The sequence below is a fragment of the Pleurodeles waltl genome, chromosome 8 (genome assembly GCF_031143425.1).
Source record: "Pleurodeles waltl isolate 20211129_DDA chromosome 8, aPleWal1.hap1.20221129, whole genome shotgun sequence".
Lineage (NCBI taxonomy): Eukaryota > Metazoa > Chordata > Amphibia > Caudata > Salamandridae > Pleurodeles > Pleurodeles waltl.
In genome coordinates this window covers 1,494,298,001-1,494,312,532 of record NC_090447.1, presented here as the reverse complement: position 1 = coordinate 1,494,312,532, position 14,532 = coordinate 1,494,298,001, and the positions used below count along the sequence as shown (strand labels likewise).

The following is a 14,532-nucleotide window of genomic DNA, read 5'->3' as shown; positions in this document are numbered from 1 at the left end:
TGACAGACTTCCTTGCTTGCTCCTTGAAATCAAAGGAAGCAGTAAGCTTGTTTGACTGACATCGGGAGGTGGAATCTGCTGGCTGCTCTATCCAATAGTTTATGGAATCCACCTATGTCCTCTGGCAGTGAATCTGACGGATATGGAGGCGAAGGCGTGGGAATAAGATAATCATCCCACTCACTTTGCGGCTAAATAGTCTCCTGGATTTCTCCTTCTTTCTCCTCTTCTGAGGAAGGTTCCCTCGGTGGTGGTGCCACGGTGGATAGTGGTGTAACTCTAGGAGATGCCAGGGAGGTACAGGTAGAGGTGTAGATGGTGCAACAGGCGGAGATAGTGTATATGATGCCATGTCTGGAAACGTTATTTTGTAGTCTTGCAACATTGTCTGCAGATCTTACCATATAAGAAAAACACTAACTTGTTATCGTGGGTTGAGCACAATTCAAGTGTCCAGGTCCGAGTAAAGAAGTTAGTTGCCATTGTTATTTATTCAAGTGTTGACTGAAAAAGACATTTCTGTGGCAGCTGTCAAGTTATGGAACTCTCTGGCAGAGAAACTTAGGTGTATTTCACTCCTCTTTCCATTTCGAAAGCAACATAAGACTTGGCTGTTTTTACTGTAGTTTTCTGATTTGCATTTGCCTCTTTTACCTGTTTAGCGCTGGAATACGAATGGTCTGAATACGCTTTATAAGGAAAATGTCACTTACCCAGTGTACATCTGTTCGTGGCATTAGTCGCTGCAGATTCACATGCTGTGCACAGTCCGCCGTCTGGTGTTGGGCTCGGAGTGTTACAAGTTGTTTTTCTTCGAAGAAGTGTTTTGGAGTCACGAGACCGAGGGACTCCTCCCACTTCGGTTCCATTGCGCATGGGCGTCGACTCCATCTTAGATTGTTTTCCCCGCAGAGGGTGAGGTAGGAGTTGTGTATGCTAGTAATAGTGCCCATGCAATGGAATGAATACGTATGTACAAGATGAAGGTTAAAGTAATATATTTACAAATGTACAAATGTTGAAGATCTACTTCTAAACGGCTACAGGCTCCCGGGGAGGCGGGTGGGCGCATGTGAATCTGCAGCGACTAATGCCACGAACAGATGTACACTGGGTAAGTGACATTTTCCGTTCGGTGGCATGTGTAGCTGCAGATACACATGCTGTGCATAGACTAGTAAGCAGTTACCTCCCCAAAAGCGGTGGTTCAGCCTGTAGGAGTTGAAGTAGTTTGAAATAAAGTTCTTAGTACAGCTTGACCTACTGTGGCTTGTTGTGCAGATAACACATCTACACAGTAGTGCTTAGTAAATGTATGAGGCGTAGACCATGTTGCTGCCTTACATATTTCGTTCATTGGAATATTTCCTAGAAAGGCCATAGTAGCACCTTTCTTTCTGGTTGAGTGTGCCTTTGGTGTAATAGGCAGCTCTCTCTTTGCTTTAAGATAGCAGGTTTGAATGCACCTAACTATCCATCTAGCAATGCCTTGTTTTGAAATAGGATTTCCTGTATGAGGTTTTTGAAAGGCAATAAATAGTTGTTTTGTCTTTCTAATTAGTTTTGTTCTGTCAATGTAGTACATTAGTGCTCTTTTGATGTCTAATGTGTGTAGTGCTCTTTCAGCTACGGAATCTGGCTGTGGGAAGAACACTGGTAATTCTACTGTTTGATTTAAGTGGAATGGTGAGACAACCTTTGGTAAGAATTTTGGATTTGTTCTTAAAACTATCTTATTTTTATGTATTTGAATAAATGGTTCTTGTATAGTAAATGCTTGAATTTCACTCACTCTTCTTAGAGATGTGATGGCAATGAGAAATGCAACTTTCCACGTTAAGTATTGCATTTCACAAGAATGCATGGGCTCGAAAGGTGGACCCATGAGTCTTGTTAAGACAATGTTGAGGTTCCATGAAGGAACAGGTGGTGTCCTTGGTGGTATAATTCTCTTTAGGCCTTCCATAAACGCTTTAATGACTGGTATTCTGAATAGTGAAGTTGAGTGAGTAATCTGCAGGTAAGCAGATATTGCGGTGAGATGTATCTTTGTGGAAGAAAAAGCTAGATTAGATTTTTGCAAATGTAGTAAATATCCTACTACATCCTTTGGAGATGCGTGTAATGGTTGAATTTGATTGTTATGGCAGTAACAAACAAATCTTTTCCATTTATTTGCATAGCAGTGTCTAGTGGAAGGTCTTCTAGCTTGTTTTATGACCTCCATACATTCCTGTGTGAGGTTTAAGTGTCCGAATTCTAGGATTTCAGGAGCCAAATTGCTAGATTCAGCGATGCTGGGTTTGGATGCCTGATCTGTTGTTTGTGTTGTGTTAACAGATCTGGTCTGTTGGGTAGCTTGACATGAGGTACTAGTGACAGGTCTAGCAGTGTTGTGTACCAAGGTTGTCTTGCCCATGTTGGTGCTATTAGTATGAGTTTGAGTTTGTTTTGACTCAATCTGTTTACTAGATATGAAAGGAGAGGGAGAGGGGGAAAAGCGTACGCAAATATCCCTGACCAATTCATCCATAGAGCATTGCCTTGGGATTGGTGGTGTGGGTACCTGGATGCGAAGTTTTGGCATTTTGAGTTTTCTTTTGTTGCAAATAGGTCTATTTGAGGTGTTCCCCAAATTTGAAAGTAAGTGTTCAGTATTTGGGGGTGAATTTCCCATTCGTGGATTTGTTGGTGATCCCGAGAGAGATTGTCTGCTAGCTGGTTTTGGATCCCTGGAATAAATTGTGCTATTAGGCGAATGTGGTTGTGAATCGCCCAATGCCATATTTTTTGTGTTAGGAGACACAACTGTGTTGAGTGTGTCCCCCCCTGTTTGTTTAAATAATACATTGTGGTCATGTTGTCTGTTTTGACAAGAATGTATTTGTGGGTTATCATGGGCTGAAATGCTTTCAGCGCTAGAAATACTGCTAACAGTTCTAGGTGATTTATGTGAAACTGCCTTTGATGTATGTCCCATTGTCCTTGGATGCTGTGTTGATTGAGGTGTGCTCCCCACCCTGTCATGGAAACATCTGTTGTTATTACGTATTGTGGCACTGGGTCTTGGAAAGGCCGCCCTTTGTTTAAATTTGTACTGTTCCACCATAGAAGCAAAATGTATGTTTGGCGGTCTATCAACACCAGATCTAGAAGTTGACCCTGTGCATGTGACCATTGTGATGCTAGGCACTGTTGTAAGGGCCGCATGTGTAACCTTGAGTTTGGGACAATGGCTATGCATGAAGACATCATGCCTAGGAGTTTTAATACCATTTTTGCTTGTATCTTTTGTGTTGGATACATGGCCCTTGTGAAATGTTTGAACCCTTTGTGGAATTGGAGTGGCTATCCCTTCTGTTGTGTTGATTGTCGCTCCTAAGTATTGCTGTGTTTGGCACGGCAAAAGGTGTGACTTTGCATAGTTGATGGAGAAACCCAGCTTGTGAAGGGTCTGTATGACATACTTTGTGTGATATGAACACTTTGTTAGCGTGTTGGTTTTGATTAACCAGTCGTCTAAGTAAGGGAACACATGTATTTGCTGCCTTCTGATATGTGCAGCCACTACTGCTAGGCATTTTGTAAAGACTCTTGGCGCAGTTGTTATTCCGAATGGCAACACTTTGAATTGGTAATGTATTCCTTTGAATACGAACCTTAGGTATTTCCTGTGTGAAGGATGTATCGGTATATGGAAATACGCATCTTTTAGGTCTAATGTTGTCATGTAGTCTTGCTGTTTGAGCAGTGGGATTACGTCTTGTAATGTGACCATGTGAAAGTGGCCTGATTTGATGTAGGTATTTAGTGTTCTGAGGTCTAGTATTGGTCTCAGAGTTTTGTCCTTTTTTGGTATTAGAAAGTGCAGTGAGTACACTCCTGTGTTTTTCTGTAGACTTGGTACTAATTCTATTGCGTCCTTTTGCAGTAATGCTTGAACTTCTAGTCCTAGAAGATCTATATGCTGTTTTGACATATTGTGTGTTTTCGGTGGGACGTTTGGAGGGAATTTGAGAAATTCTATGCAATAACCATGTTGGATAATTGCTAAGACCCAAGTGTCTGTTGTTATTTCCTCCCAAGATTTGTAGAACTGGCTTAGTCTTCCCCCCACTGGTGTTGTGTGAAGGGGTTGTGTGACTTGTGAGTCACTGTTTATTTTGAGGGGTTTTGGGACCTTGAAATTTTCCCCGATTTCTTGGGAATTGGCCTCCTCTGTATTGTCCCCGAAAACCTCCCTTTTGATATTGTCCCTGGTAGGTAGGTGGTCTTGTCTGTGAGGTGTTGGTTTCTATGGGTTGACCTCGAAACCCTCCCCTAAAAGGTGTCTTCCGAAATGTGCCTCTGCTCTGCGGGGAGTACAGTGCGCCCATGGCTTTGGCTGTATCGGTGTCCTTTTTTAGTTTTTCCAATGGCAGTGTCCACCTCCGGCCCAAACAATTGCTGTTCATTAAACGGCATATTGAGCACAGCCTGTTGTATGTCAGGTTTGAACCCAGATGTGCGCAGCCATGCGTGCCTCCTTATTGTGACTGCAGTGTTTATTGTCTTTGCAGCTGTATCCGCTGCATCCATGGAAGACCGTATCTGATTGTTCGAGATACTTTGTCCCTCTTCCACCACCTGTTGCGCTCGTTTTTGGAACTCTTTGGGTAGATGTTCGATGAAATGTTGCATTTCATCCCAATGAGCCCTGTCGTATCTCGCCAAGAGTGCTTGCGAGTTGGCGATACGCCACTGATTTGCTGCTTGTGCCGCAACCCTTTTTCCCCGCTGCATCAAATTTGCGGCTCTCCTTGTCCGGAGGTGGTGCGTCGCCTGATGTATGTGAGTTGGCTCTCTTACGAGCTGCCCCCACAACTACTGAGTCCGGTGTCAGTTGAGTTGTAATAAATATAGGGTCTGTGGGTGGTGCCTTATATTTTTTCTCCACCCTTGGAGTTATGGCTCTGCCTTTAACTGGCTCCTGAAATATTTGTTTCGAGTGCCTTAGCATTCCTGGGAGCATGGGAAGGCTTTGATAATGGCTATGGGTGGAGGACAGGGTGTTAAAGAGGAAGTCATCCTCAATAGGTTCCGAATGTAGTGATACATTGTGGAATTCGGCTGCCCTAGCGACCACCTGTGCATATGATGTACTGTCCTCAGGTGGTGACGGTTTAGTTGGGTACGACTCTGGGCTATTGTCCGATACTGGAGCATTGTAGAGGTCCCATGCATCTGGATCATCCTGGCTCATTGTGGTATGAGCTGGTGAGTGTGTTAATGGTGGAGTTTGCGCCGGTGATGCATGAGTTGATGGTGGTGGAGAAGGTGGTGGAGTTACTTTCCTTACCACTTTTGCTTGTGGTTGCTTGTCTCCTTGTTGGAAGGCAAGTTTCCTTTTCATTTTGATTGGGGGAAGAGTGCTGATTTTCCCTGTATCTTTTTGAATAAAGAGCCGCCTTTGCGTGTGATCTGACTCTATTGTTTGTAATTCCTCTTCAAATCTGTGTTTTTTCATTTGAGAGGACAGTCTTGTTCCTCTGAGTAGGAACTAATTTTCGGTTCGGATGCCGGATGTTTCGGCACAAAACCGTTTCTATTGATTTTTTCGGCTCCGACAAGATCTTTTTTCTTTTCTGCGTCGTGCCCTCTCGGTGCCGACCAACTTCGGTGCCGCTGTCTCGGTGCCGAATCTTTTCTGCGCCACTCTCTCGGGCCCGAGATTGCTGCGTGCCTGTATCTCGACCAGAGTCGGATGACTTCGACACCAGCTCGCCCTTTTTCGGTGCCGATGGACGGTCACCTACTTTTCGGGTTGAGCCATGGCCTGTTGGCGGTGGCGTCCCCTGGGCTTTGTCAGTCTTTTCGTGAGCTTTTTGTTTCGACGTCTTACTCACGGTTGACGTTTCTTCGGTGTCGAATTCTTCGGAATCCGACTCGTGGATGGAGAAAGTTTCTTCTTCTTCCTCCTCGAACCGTTGTCCTGTCGGCGTGGACGCCATCTGCAATCTCCTGGCTCTTCGGTCTCTGAGCGTTTTCCTCGACCGAAACGCGCGACAGGCTTCGCACGTATCCTCCTTGTGCTCGGGGGACAGGCACAAGTTACAGACCAAATGTTGATCCGTATAAGGATATTTATTGTGGCATTTAGGACAGAATCGGAACGGGGTCCGTTCCATCAGTCTTGAAGTTGCACGCGGTCGGGCCGACCAGGCCCCGACGGGGGATCGAAATTACCCCGAAGGGCTACCGGAGCTCTTCAAGATTCGGTGTCGATTTGTTCTAACTAACCCGATACCGAACGAAACAATACCGACAAATTTTTCCGAGATTCTGACTAACTTTCCGACCCGAAACACGGAGCGAAAAGGAACACGTCCGAACCCGATGGCGGAAAAAAAACAATCTAAGATGGAGTCGACGCCCATGCGCAACGGAACCGAAGTGAGAGGAGTCCCTCGGTCTCGTGACTCCAAAACACTTCTTCGAAGAAAAACAACTTGTAACACTCCGAGCCCAACACCAGACGGCGGACTGTGCACAGCATGTGTATCTGCAGCTACACATGCCACTGAACATAACAAAATACAAATACAAATTCATTGAGAAAGCTGGACGGCTGAATATACAAGGGGTCTAAAATGTGTGTTTTGTTTTTTTATGTGGACTCTCGCTGTTGGTCCCAGTGTAAGGCATTAGAGCAACAACAGAAATGCATGAAGACACAAAGCCTCTAAAACCACGAATGCCAACATCAAGATCCTGATTTAAAGTGTAATGTCTTCTTCTGCACATCCAGTCTATCTGAAAGAGAATAAGTAATTCCAGTAAAAGTGTAGAGTTAAGCCCCTATAAAGTAGTACTTTTCCCCCAGGCGTCATACTGAATCCGGAGATTTTTCTTCGAGCAATACCCTTGCATGTCTTGTTAGGTTGCGTCAGTAGACTCCACAGGCGGCGGCGCCATGATTACATCAGGAGTGGTACATAGACACCACCTCAGCGCAGTGACGTCAGTTTCTTTTCATGACTTTCCACGCCAAAGCGCAGAGCCACGAAGAGCACTGAAATTGGTGCACCAGAGCTAAGGCTCCGAATGGGGAAGCTCTGTCCCTAGAAATCAGTTCGTAACCAGGGAGGATGGGAGGGTTGGTAAGGAATCTGCAACTAAAATATGTCTCTACCAGATGGATCGCTACTGAAGGTAAGTAACTTGTACATCTGATAGAGACTTCTAGTTGCAGATTCCTTATCTTAGAATAGATACCCAAGCAATGCCATCCTTGGAGGTGGGCTGCTAACCAAGATCATGCTATGAAGTCCTGCAGGACCGAACAACCAAAGTAGCCATCCCTACAGACCTGACTGTCCAGGCTGTAATGTTTAGTAAACGTGTGCAGGGATGCCCATGTTGCTGCCTGGCAGATATCCAGGACAGGGATCCCATGTTCTGACGCTGTGGAAGCAGCAGTTGCTCTGGTGAAATGAGCCCACAAGCCCTCAGGGGGTTGCTTCTTTGCGTAAGCGTAGCACATCTTGATGCAAAGAAGGAACCACCGCGAGATGGTACATTTTTGCACCGGTTTCCCTTTCTTTGCACTCACATATCCAACAAAGAGTTGATCGTCCACCCGGAAATCTTTAGTACGATTGAGATAGAACGCCAACACTCTTTCTGGATCCACGCAGAGGAGTCTCTCCTCCTCATGAGAAGGATGTGGGGGTGCGTAAGAAGTAGGCAAAGTGATGGACTGGCCTACATGAAAAAGTGTAACGACTGTGGGAAGAAATGGAGCCTTAGTGTGTAACACCATTTTGTCAGGGTGCACAGACAAAAATGGGGGCTTAGAAGATGGAGCCTGAAAGCTCACTCACTTTGCGAGCAGAAGTGATGGCAACAAGAAAAACAGTTTTGAAAGTAAGGAGCCGTAAGTGTCAATTGTGAATCGGCTCAAAGGGAGGACCCATTAAGTAGGTAAGGATAAGATTGAGGTCCCACCGAGGCATGATAAACAGAGTGGAAGGAAACAAATAGGTGAGACCCTTAAGGAATCTACTAACGATATGAGATTTAAAGAGTGAAGGCTCATCAAGCAACCTAAGAAAGGCTGAGATAGCCTGTAAATAGCCTTTAAGGGTGCCCAAAGCAGAGCCCTGCTGGGCCAAAGAAAGAATAAACAAAAGAACCTCAGAAAGAGGAGCAGAGAGGAGATCAACAGATTTGTTGGGACACCATACCACAAATTTATGCCAACGGCCAGCATATACCGTTTTGGTGGAGGGACGCCTGGCTGCCAAGACAACATCACAGACTTCGGGTGGAAGGTCAAAAGCCATCATCTGCCACCGCTCAAACTCCACGCATGAAGGCGGAGACGAGTGGAGAATCGCTCCCTGTTGCTGCGACAGAATATCCTCCCAAAGGGGCAGTCTGAGTGGAGTAGCAGTGGCCATGCTCAGTAGCTGTGTTGTCCGTGAGCACTTGCACCACTTTCCCCTTTAGAGACAGACGAAATGCTTTCAATGCAAGCCTGATTGCCCGGAGCTCCAAAAGATTGATATGGAGTACAAACTCCACCGGAATCCAAAGGCCTCTGATCTCCACCCCTCCCATGTGGTCACCCCATCCTAGAAGTGACGCGTTCGTCACTATGGATAGATCTGGTTGGGGAACATGTTTATGTATAAAAAATATATACTTTGTCACTTTGTTTCCAGAACCAATAGGATCTTTGCTGCAGGTAAGTACCGTTTCAAGAACATAACTTTTGAGTATCATAAGTACTTTGTTCAGAATTCACAGATAAAACAGGTTTCAGGTAAGTAATACTTTTCAATTTCAAAAGTACACAGTGCAATTTTCATAGAAAACAATGCAGTTCTGGGGGAGGAAAAGTATCAACATAGTTCGCAGGTAAGTACTCGACTTACGATCCCAGTCTTGCGGGGGGGGTCAGGGAGTCCACAGGGCAGGGTTAAAGGGGACACCGAGTGTGCACCACCAGCTTACTGGGTCGAAGAATGGACTTAAGACACTGTAGGGGCATACTGCTGATGCAGCTATGCCCTCACATCTGTGGTATAGTGCACCCAGCATTAGGGCTGTAACGCCTGACTTTCCTATGTCACAGGCAGTGGTTTGCGGGCATGGCACCCAAAGAGGGAAGCCATGTCGACTTTACCTTTTTCTCCCCACCTACACACATAATCTGCAATGCCAGTGTGCAAGTGTTCGGTGAGGCTCCTTTTTACATGTAGAATGAGCTCTTTGAACTGTAGATAGCACCCGCTTAACATTTTGGAAGCAAGCTTGAATGCATTTTACTATCTACCTTGCAATTCCTTCTTTATATATTCGTGACCACTTTTGAGGGTATGAAAAAGCTACGAAAAGTTGAATTTTGCAGAAAGGTTGTGTCCTCTTGATGTAGTACGTAACTGCTCTTTTAACATTCAGGGTGTGTAGAGCTCTGTCTGGTTTGGATAAGAAGACGGAGATCTCAATTGTCTGGTTTGCATGAAAAGAAGAAACTACTGTAGGGAGAAATTTGGGGTTTGTTCTCAGTACTAGCTTATCTGGACGGAACTGAAAAAAAAGTTCCTCTAAGGTGAGCGCTTGAAGTTCACTTATCCATTTGAGAGATATTATAGTCACTAAGAAAGCTACCTTTCATGTGAGGAACTGTAGATCACATGAATGTAGTGTTCAAAGAGAGGACCCCTAAGCCTCCTGAGAACTATATTAAGATTCCCTCCTATGGTGCTGGAGGGAGGGAGGAATGAGTCTTTTCAGTGCATTCTTAAAGGCTTTAATAACTGGAATTTTAAACAAAGACATGAGTTGTCTTTAGCATGTGCGCAGCAAGTGCTGATAAGTGCAACCTAAAGAAGGTGTTTGCAAGGCCTGCTTGTTGCAAAAGGAGTAGGTAGAAAATTAGGTCTTTTACCGTAGGGAAAAGTGGTTGGATCTGTTGTGCTAAACCGTAATGGACAAATCTTTTCCATTCCATCAACTGCATAACCTGCTTGTGTAGTAGGCCTGCAAGCTTGTTTTAGAATGGTCATACATTTTTGGGGAAGACTGAAGTACTCGAATTCTAGAACTTCAGAAACCAATTTGCTAGACTAAGTCGGTTGGGGTGTGTGACCATTCCCTGCTCCAGAGTAAAGAGATGTGGCCAGAGAGGCAGTTTCTTGTGTGGCTAACGGACATCTGTATTAAGGTTGTGAACCATGCTCGTCGAGCCCATCTTGGGGTGATTAGGATTGGTGTGAGGGGTGTTTGTGTGAGCTTCGACACCACGTACGGAATGAGTGGGAGAGGAGCAAAAGCATAAACAAATATCCCTGATCACCTTAACATAGGGCACAGCCTTTGAATTGGGGATAAGGGAAACTGTAGACGAAGGATTGGCATTTCACGTTCTGGTGTGAGGCAAAGAGGTCTAGCTTCGGGGTTCCCCACCCTGGCTGGGTGCTCCCAGGCAGACTGGGAGCCTCTCCAACCATGTTTGGCAAGCCGGAGCCAGCCGGCCAAACATACATGCGCAGAAAGGGGTGTGCACTCCCCTCACTGCACGTCACCCCATGGCCCGACCCTTTCACAAGGAAGGGACAATAAACATTTTCCCTTCCTTGTCAAAGGTTTGCAGCTTTCCCCTTGTGGCGATGAGAAGGTGGAGAGGAAGTGGGAGTTGTGGAGGAAACTAGATCCAGCTGGTTCCGCTAGCCTTATGCATTTTACGTGGGAGCTTTTGTGATTGAGTCCCCATAATTTCCTGCTCAAAAGTCTTTTTTCACTTTGGCAGTGGCTCTGTAGGTGGGAGAGGTGGTTTGGTAATCACCCTTCCTGTGTCTGGGTTTATTTCGAGGATCTTTTCTTGGCATCAAGCTTTTCTTGTAATTGTGTCACAATAAGCGGAATTGTGGGTTCCTTTGGTTCAGCAGCAGTCTTTGATGTTTGTGGCACCGACACAGACTTAGTATGGAGAGAAGTTTTTGGGGCCAAGGGTATTTTCGGTTCCAAAGGCGCCATGGGTTTTTCTGTTATTGGTTTTATCTTTGCAGGACTTTCTGGTGTCAATGTTTGTGTGCTCGATGCCAGCTCTGAAACTTGGCACCTGTCAGTGACTGTCTTATCAGTACCTTTCGAGGGCTGTTTTGGCAGAAGGACGACCTTTGCATTATGCTAAATATGTCCATGGCCTGTGAGGACATAGGCTTCTGCCTCCGCCTCAGCATAGCGGCTTTGTGGCTGATCTCAGTATTTATCAGGTGCACCTTTGGCTCAGTGTCCTTGCATTGTGCTGTGGGCCCAGCGCTGCTTTCGTCAACAAAGTGTTTTCTACAAATGGAAGGCCAAGCAGGACTGACACGATGTTTCATTGTGTGCTGGAGACAGACAAAGGTTACAGACCAGATGGTGATCTCGCCTGGAATATTTTACATGGCACCTGGGGCAGAAGCTGGAGGGAGTCTTTTCCAGCACTCCGCACAAGTTGAGTGGAAAAAAGATGGCGGTGAAAAATCTGGAGGCTGTGTCAAAAACCCAGGCCCAGGCACGCAGAAAGATGACCACTGAAAACCAGTAGCTAGCTGGTTTTGGATAACACCTGAAGGGTAATGAATGGTCACTGGAAAAAAGGTCACTGTAGAACATGTCGAATCTTAAATCCCACAGCCCAGTCAAAACCAGATGGCAGAGAAAAACAAACAAAGGAGCTGATGACTATGCGCAATACGGACTAAAAGAGGGAGTCACTATACCTCGCGACTTTAAAGACTTCTACAAAGAACAGGTTGCAAATGTCCAAGCCAAACACTAGATGACAGGAGTATGCTAAGCATATGTATCTACAGCCAACACCTGCTACGAATAGGGATTTTACATTAAAGCTGTATGTCAAAGCAAAGTTAGTGACTATTTCAATGTAAAATGTGCCGTCTGCAAATGACAATGCACTACCAAACAATGCTTTAGTTTCATTCAAAAATCACCTCGTGTCCACTGAAGGAACGTGGGGTGTGAGCGGTTGTCGTTCTAGAAGTGGTTCATGGTTCTAAAAAGTTTGGGAACCACTGACCCAGCTCAAATAGAAGTATGCTATTTTGAACCACCACAGGGGGGAGGAAAAACAATCTCAGGACACTGAATACAAATGCCTTCTATAGGAAATCGCAGTCTCCTGTGGTTCAACAACTTATTTCATCTAGAAAGCAAACTGGATCCCTATATCATAATAAATTCTCTGCCCAATTTATTGTCTAACCGTAACATACAAGTCCTCAAGCCCTGTAAGGAAAGTGCTCATTAATTTTGCCTCCCTTAAAATGATGGATAAAAGGAACAGAGGACAGAATGATTGGACTATAAAAATTAAAGTTAAACTGTTGTTCACTGTTTTGAGCTCTGACCAGGTCTTTAAATTATTCAGTTAATTCTGTGTATGAAAACATTAGCTTGAGAACTTTGCACCTGTGTAGTTCATCAGGGTGCACATACCTAGTATTCATGTGTCTTCTTTAGTTATGAGAAACATAGAACATCACTACATCACTCTAAGTTGGTTAGTCAGGAGACATGGTTAGAATCAAGGGGTGATTAACAAAAAGTCTTCACAAAGGACACTTCTGGGGTGCTTGAAAGAACATGCAGCATTTGATTTGTAACTGATTTATCACCATATGCAATTCATGATCGTTCAAAGAGCTCAATTCAGCAATTAACTCACCTTTCCAGGTTGGATTTGCCCTTATTTCCAAACACTAATATTTATTCTGCATTAAGGCACTACACATGTACTTTTAAGCAGTTTCCCTGCATGTAATAAAGAGCCTAGCATCATATTACCTTTTTCCCTTGAAGAGAAATTTCAACATTCTAATCTACTGCAAAATTCTCAGGTGGAAGTGAAAATAAAACTTCTGTTTCCAGCAATCAATCTACAGTTTTTCAGAACAACAGACGGAGTACTGTAAACACATTTTTCATTCAGCACTGCTATACCTGTTCTTGGACATCTTCAAACTCGGAGCTGAGCAGCTCGATGAAAACTGGTACAGCCCCTGCTTGAATAACGATGCGAGTCTGGAGAGAATTTCCAGATGCAATGTTTGTCAGTACCCAGGCCGATTCGAACTGAAACACAAATGAATGGGGTATTCACAACAGAGTTCAAAACTTGAAAATATGGTCAAAATTAGATAAAAGCAACAGGCGCATACAATAGCGGTCGCTAACTAAAGTGCTGTGGGATGGAGAATCAAAATCGTTCTGTAGTACTGTTGCATTAGAAAAGAAAATACTACTCGTCTATAACAGGCTGTCTGGGATTCTGGAGAAAAACATTTAAGGAACTGGTTCTACTGAAACTGTCCCAGAAACCAGAATTGCTAGTTTTCGTTTTCACTTGAATGCCATTACTCAATTTTGAGTTAGGTCTTGTGAATGCTTTTTGCGGAAAAGAAATACAAAAACGTGATGCCTAGAATTACTCAATCTTCGCACCTTGTAATAACCAATCTTCTTTTGGTCTTCCATGCAACTCAGAAGAGAACTAGCCATGTGCAAATAAGCTGCGATCCTGCACCATTCTGAACAGTGCAGCCCTGACCGAAGTTCAGGAAGAAAAATAATAATCTAAATTTAAAAAATCTCTTGAGATTACTGCAACCTGAAACCCTCTTCTGGCCACCACGACAGTCAAGGAAGTGAAGAACTACTGTGTAGGATGACAACAGCGGAATGCAAATTAGTTTATTTGGCAGGATGGTCACAATGGCAGTAATCTGTGTACTGTAGGCACCATAGGGATCCCACACAGGAACGTATAGGTTAGAAAGTGCAGTAGCTATAAGCATGACTGAGATATGTCTGATACTTATTTAAATGTCTAACACTCATGCACTGAACGTACAGACCTGACCACCAGACCACCTTTTTACACATAACTTACACTGTTCAACACAATAAGGAACTAACAGATTAGAACGGACAGGTGACTACAAACTAGAAGTGAGATGTAACAGGAATAACACACACAATGGAAAGACTAGTACATTTTCAGTACACGTCAGCATTACCACTGAGATGAAAAAAAAAAAAAAAACACAGAAGAAAATGGACGGTCTGGGACAATTTGTATAGATTTGTAAATAAAGCCATGCTTCAGTTAAGGAAGCTCGGTTTTTAGGTTATTTCTGAAGGCAAAACGGTGTCACAAAAAGAAGATACACAAAGGCCACCCATGGCAACATAGGCCCTGCTACATCTCACCTCCAATGGGTCCCCTCCCGGAAATGAGGGGGCAGGGTGAGGCAGAGAAAGGGGTATATCATCTTCTGCTGTCTCCAGACAGATGCGCCCTGGGTGCCTTTCTGGTCTACAGAAGAACCAAAAAGTCAAGAGCCGGGTATGCGAGGACAGGAAACACTAGAGTGCAGGCCATGTGGGCTCATTAAAGAAAGATAACTATATGTCCCGTCTCTTTAGGTGCATGTTCCATGCTGTGTAACAGAAGATATATGGAGCTCTGTCAAGGAGCTC

The 14,532-nt window shown here is 44.5% G+C and overlaps 1 protein-coding gene across 1 annotated transcript in view; it reads right to left on the bottom strand.

The window, feature by feature from the left end:
- Positions 1 to 14,532, bottom strand: part of KPNA1 (karyopherin subunit alpha 1) — a 181,930-nt gene that overhangs the window by 79,599 nt on the left and 87,799 nt on the right. Inside the window, exon 6 of the mRNA XM_069202718.1 lies at positions 12,994 to 13,125. Coding sequence (XP_069058819.1) covers positions 12,994 to 13,125 — 132 coding nt within the window. The remainder of the gene's footprint in view (positions 1 to 12,993; positions 13,126 to 14,532) is intronic.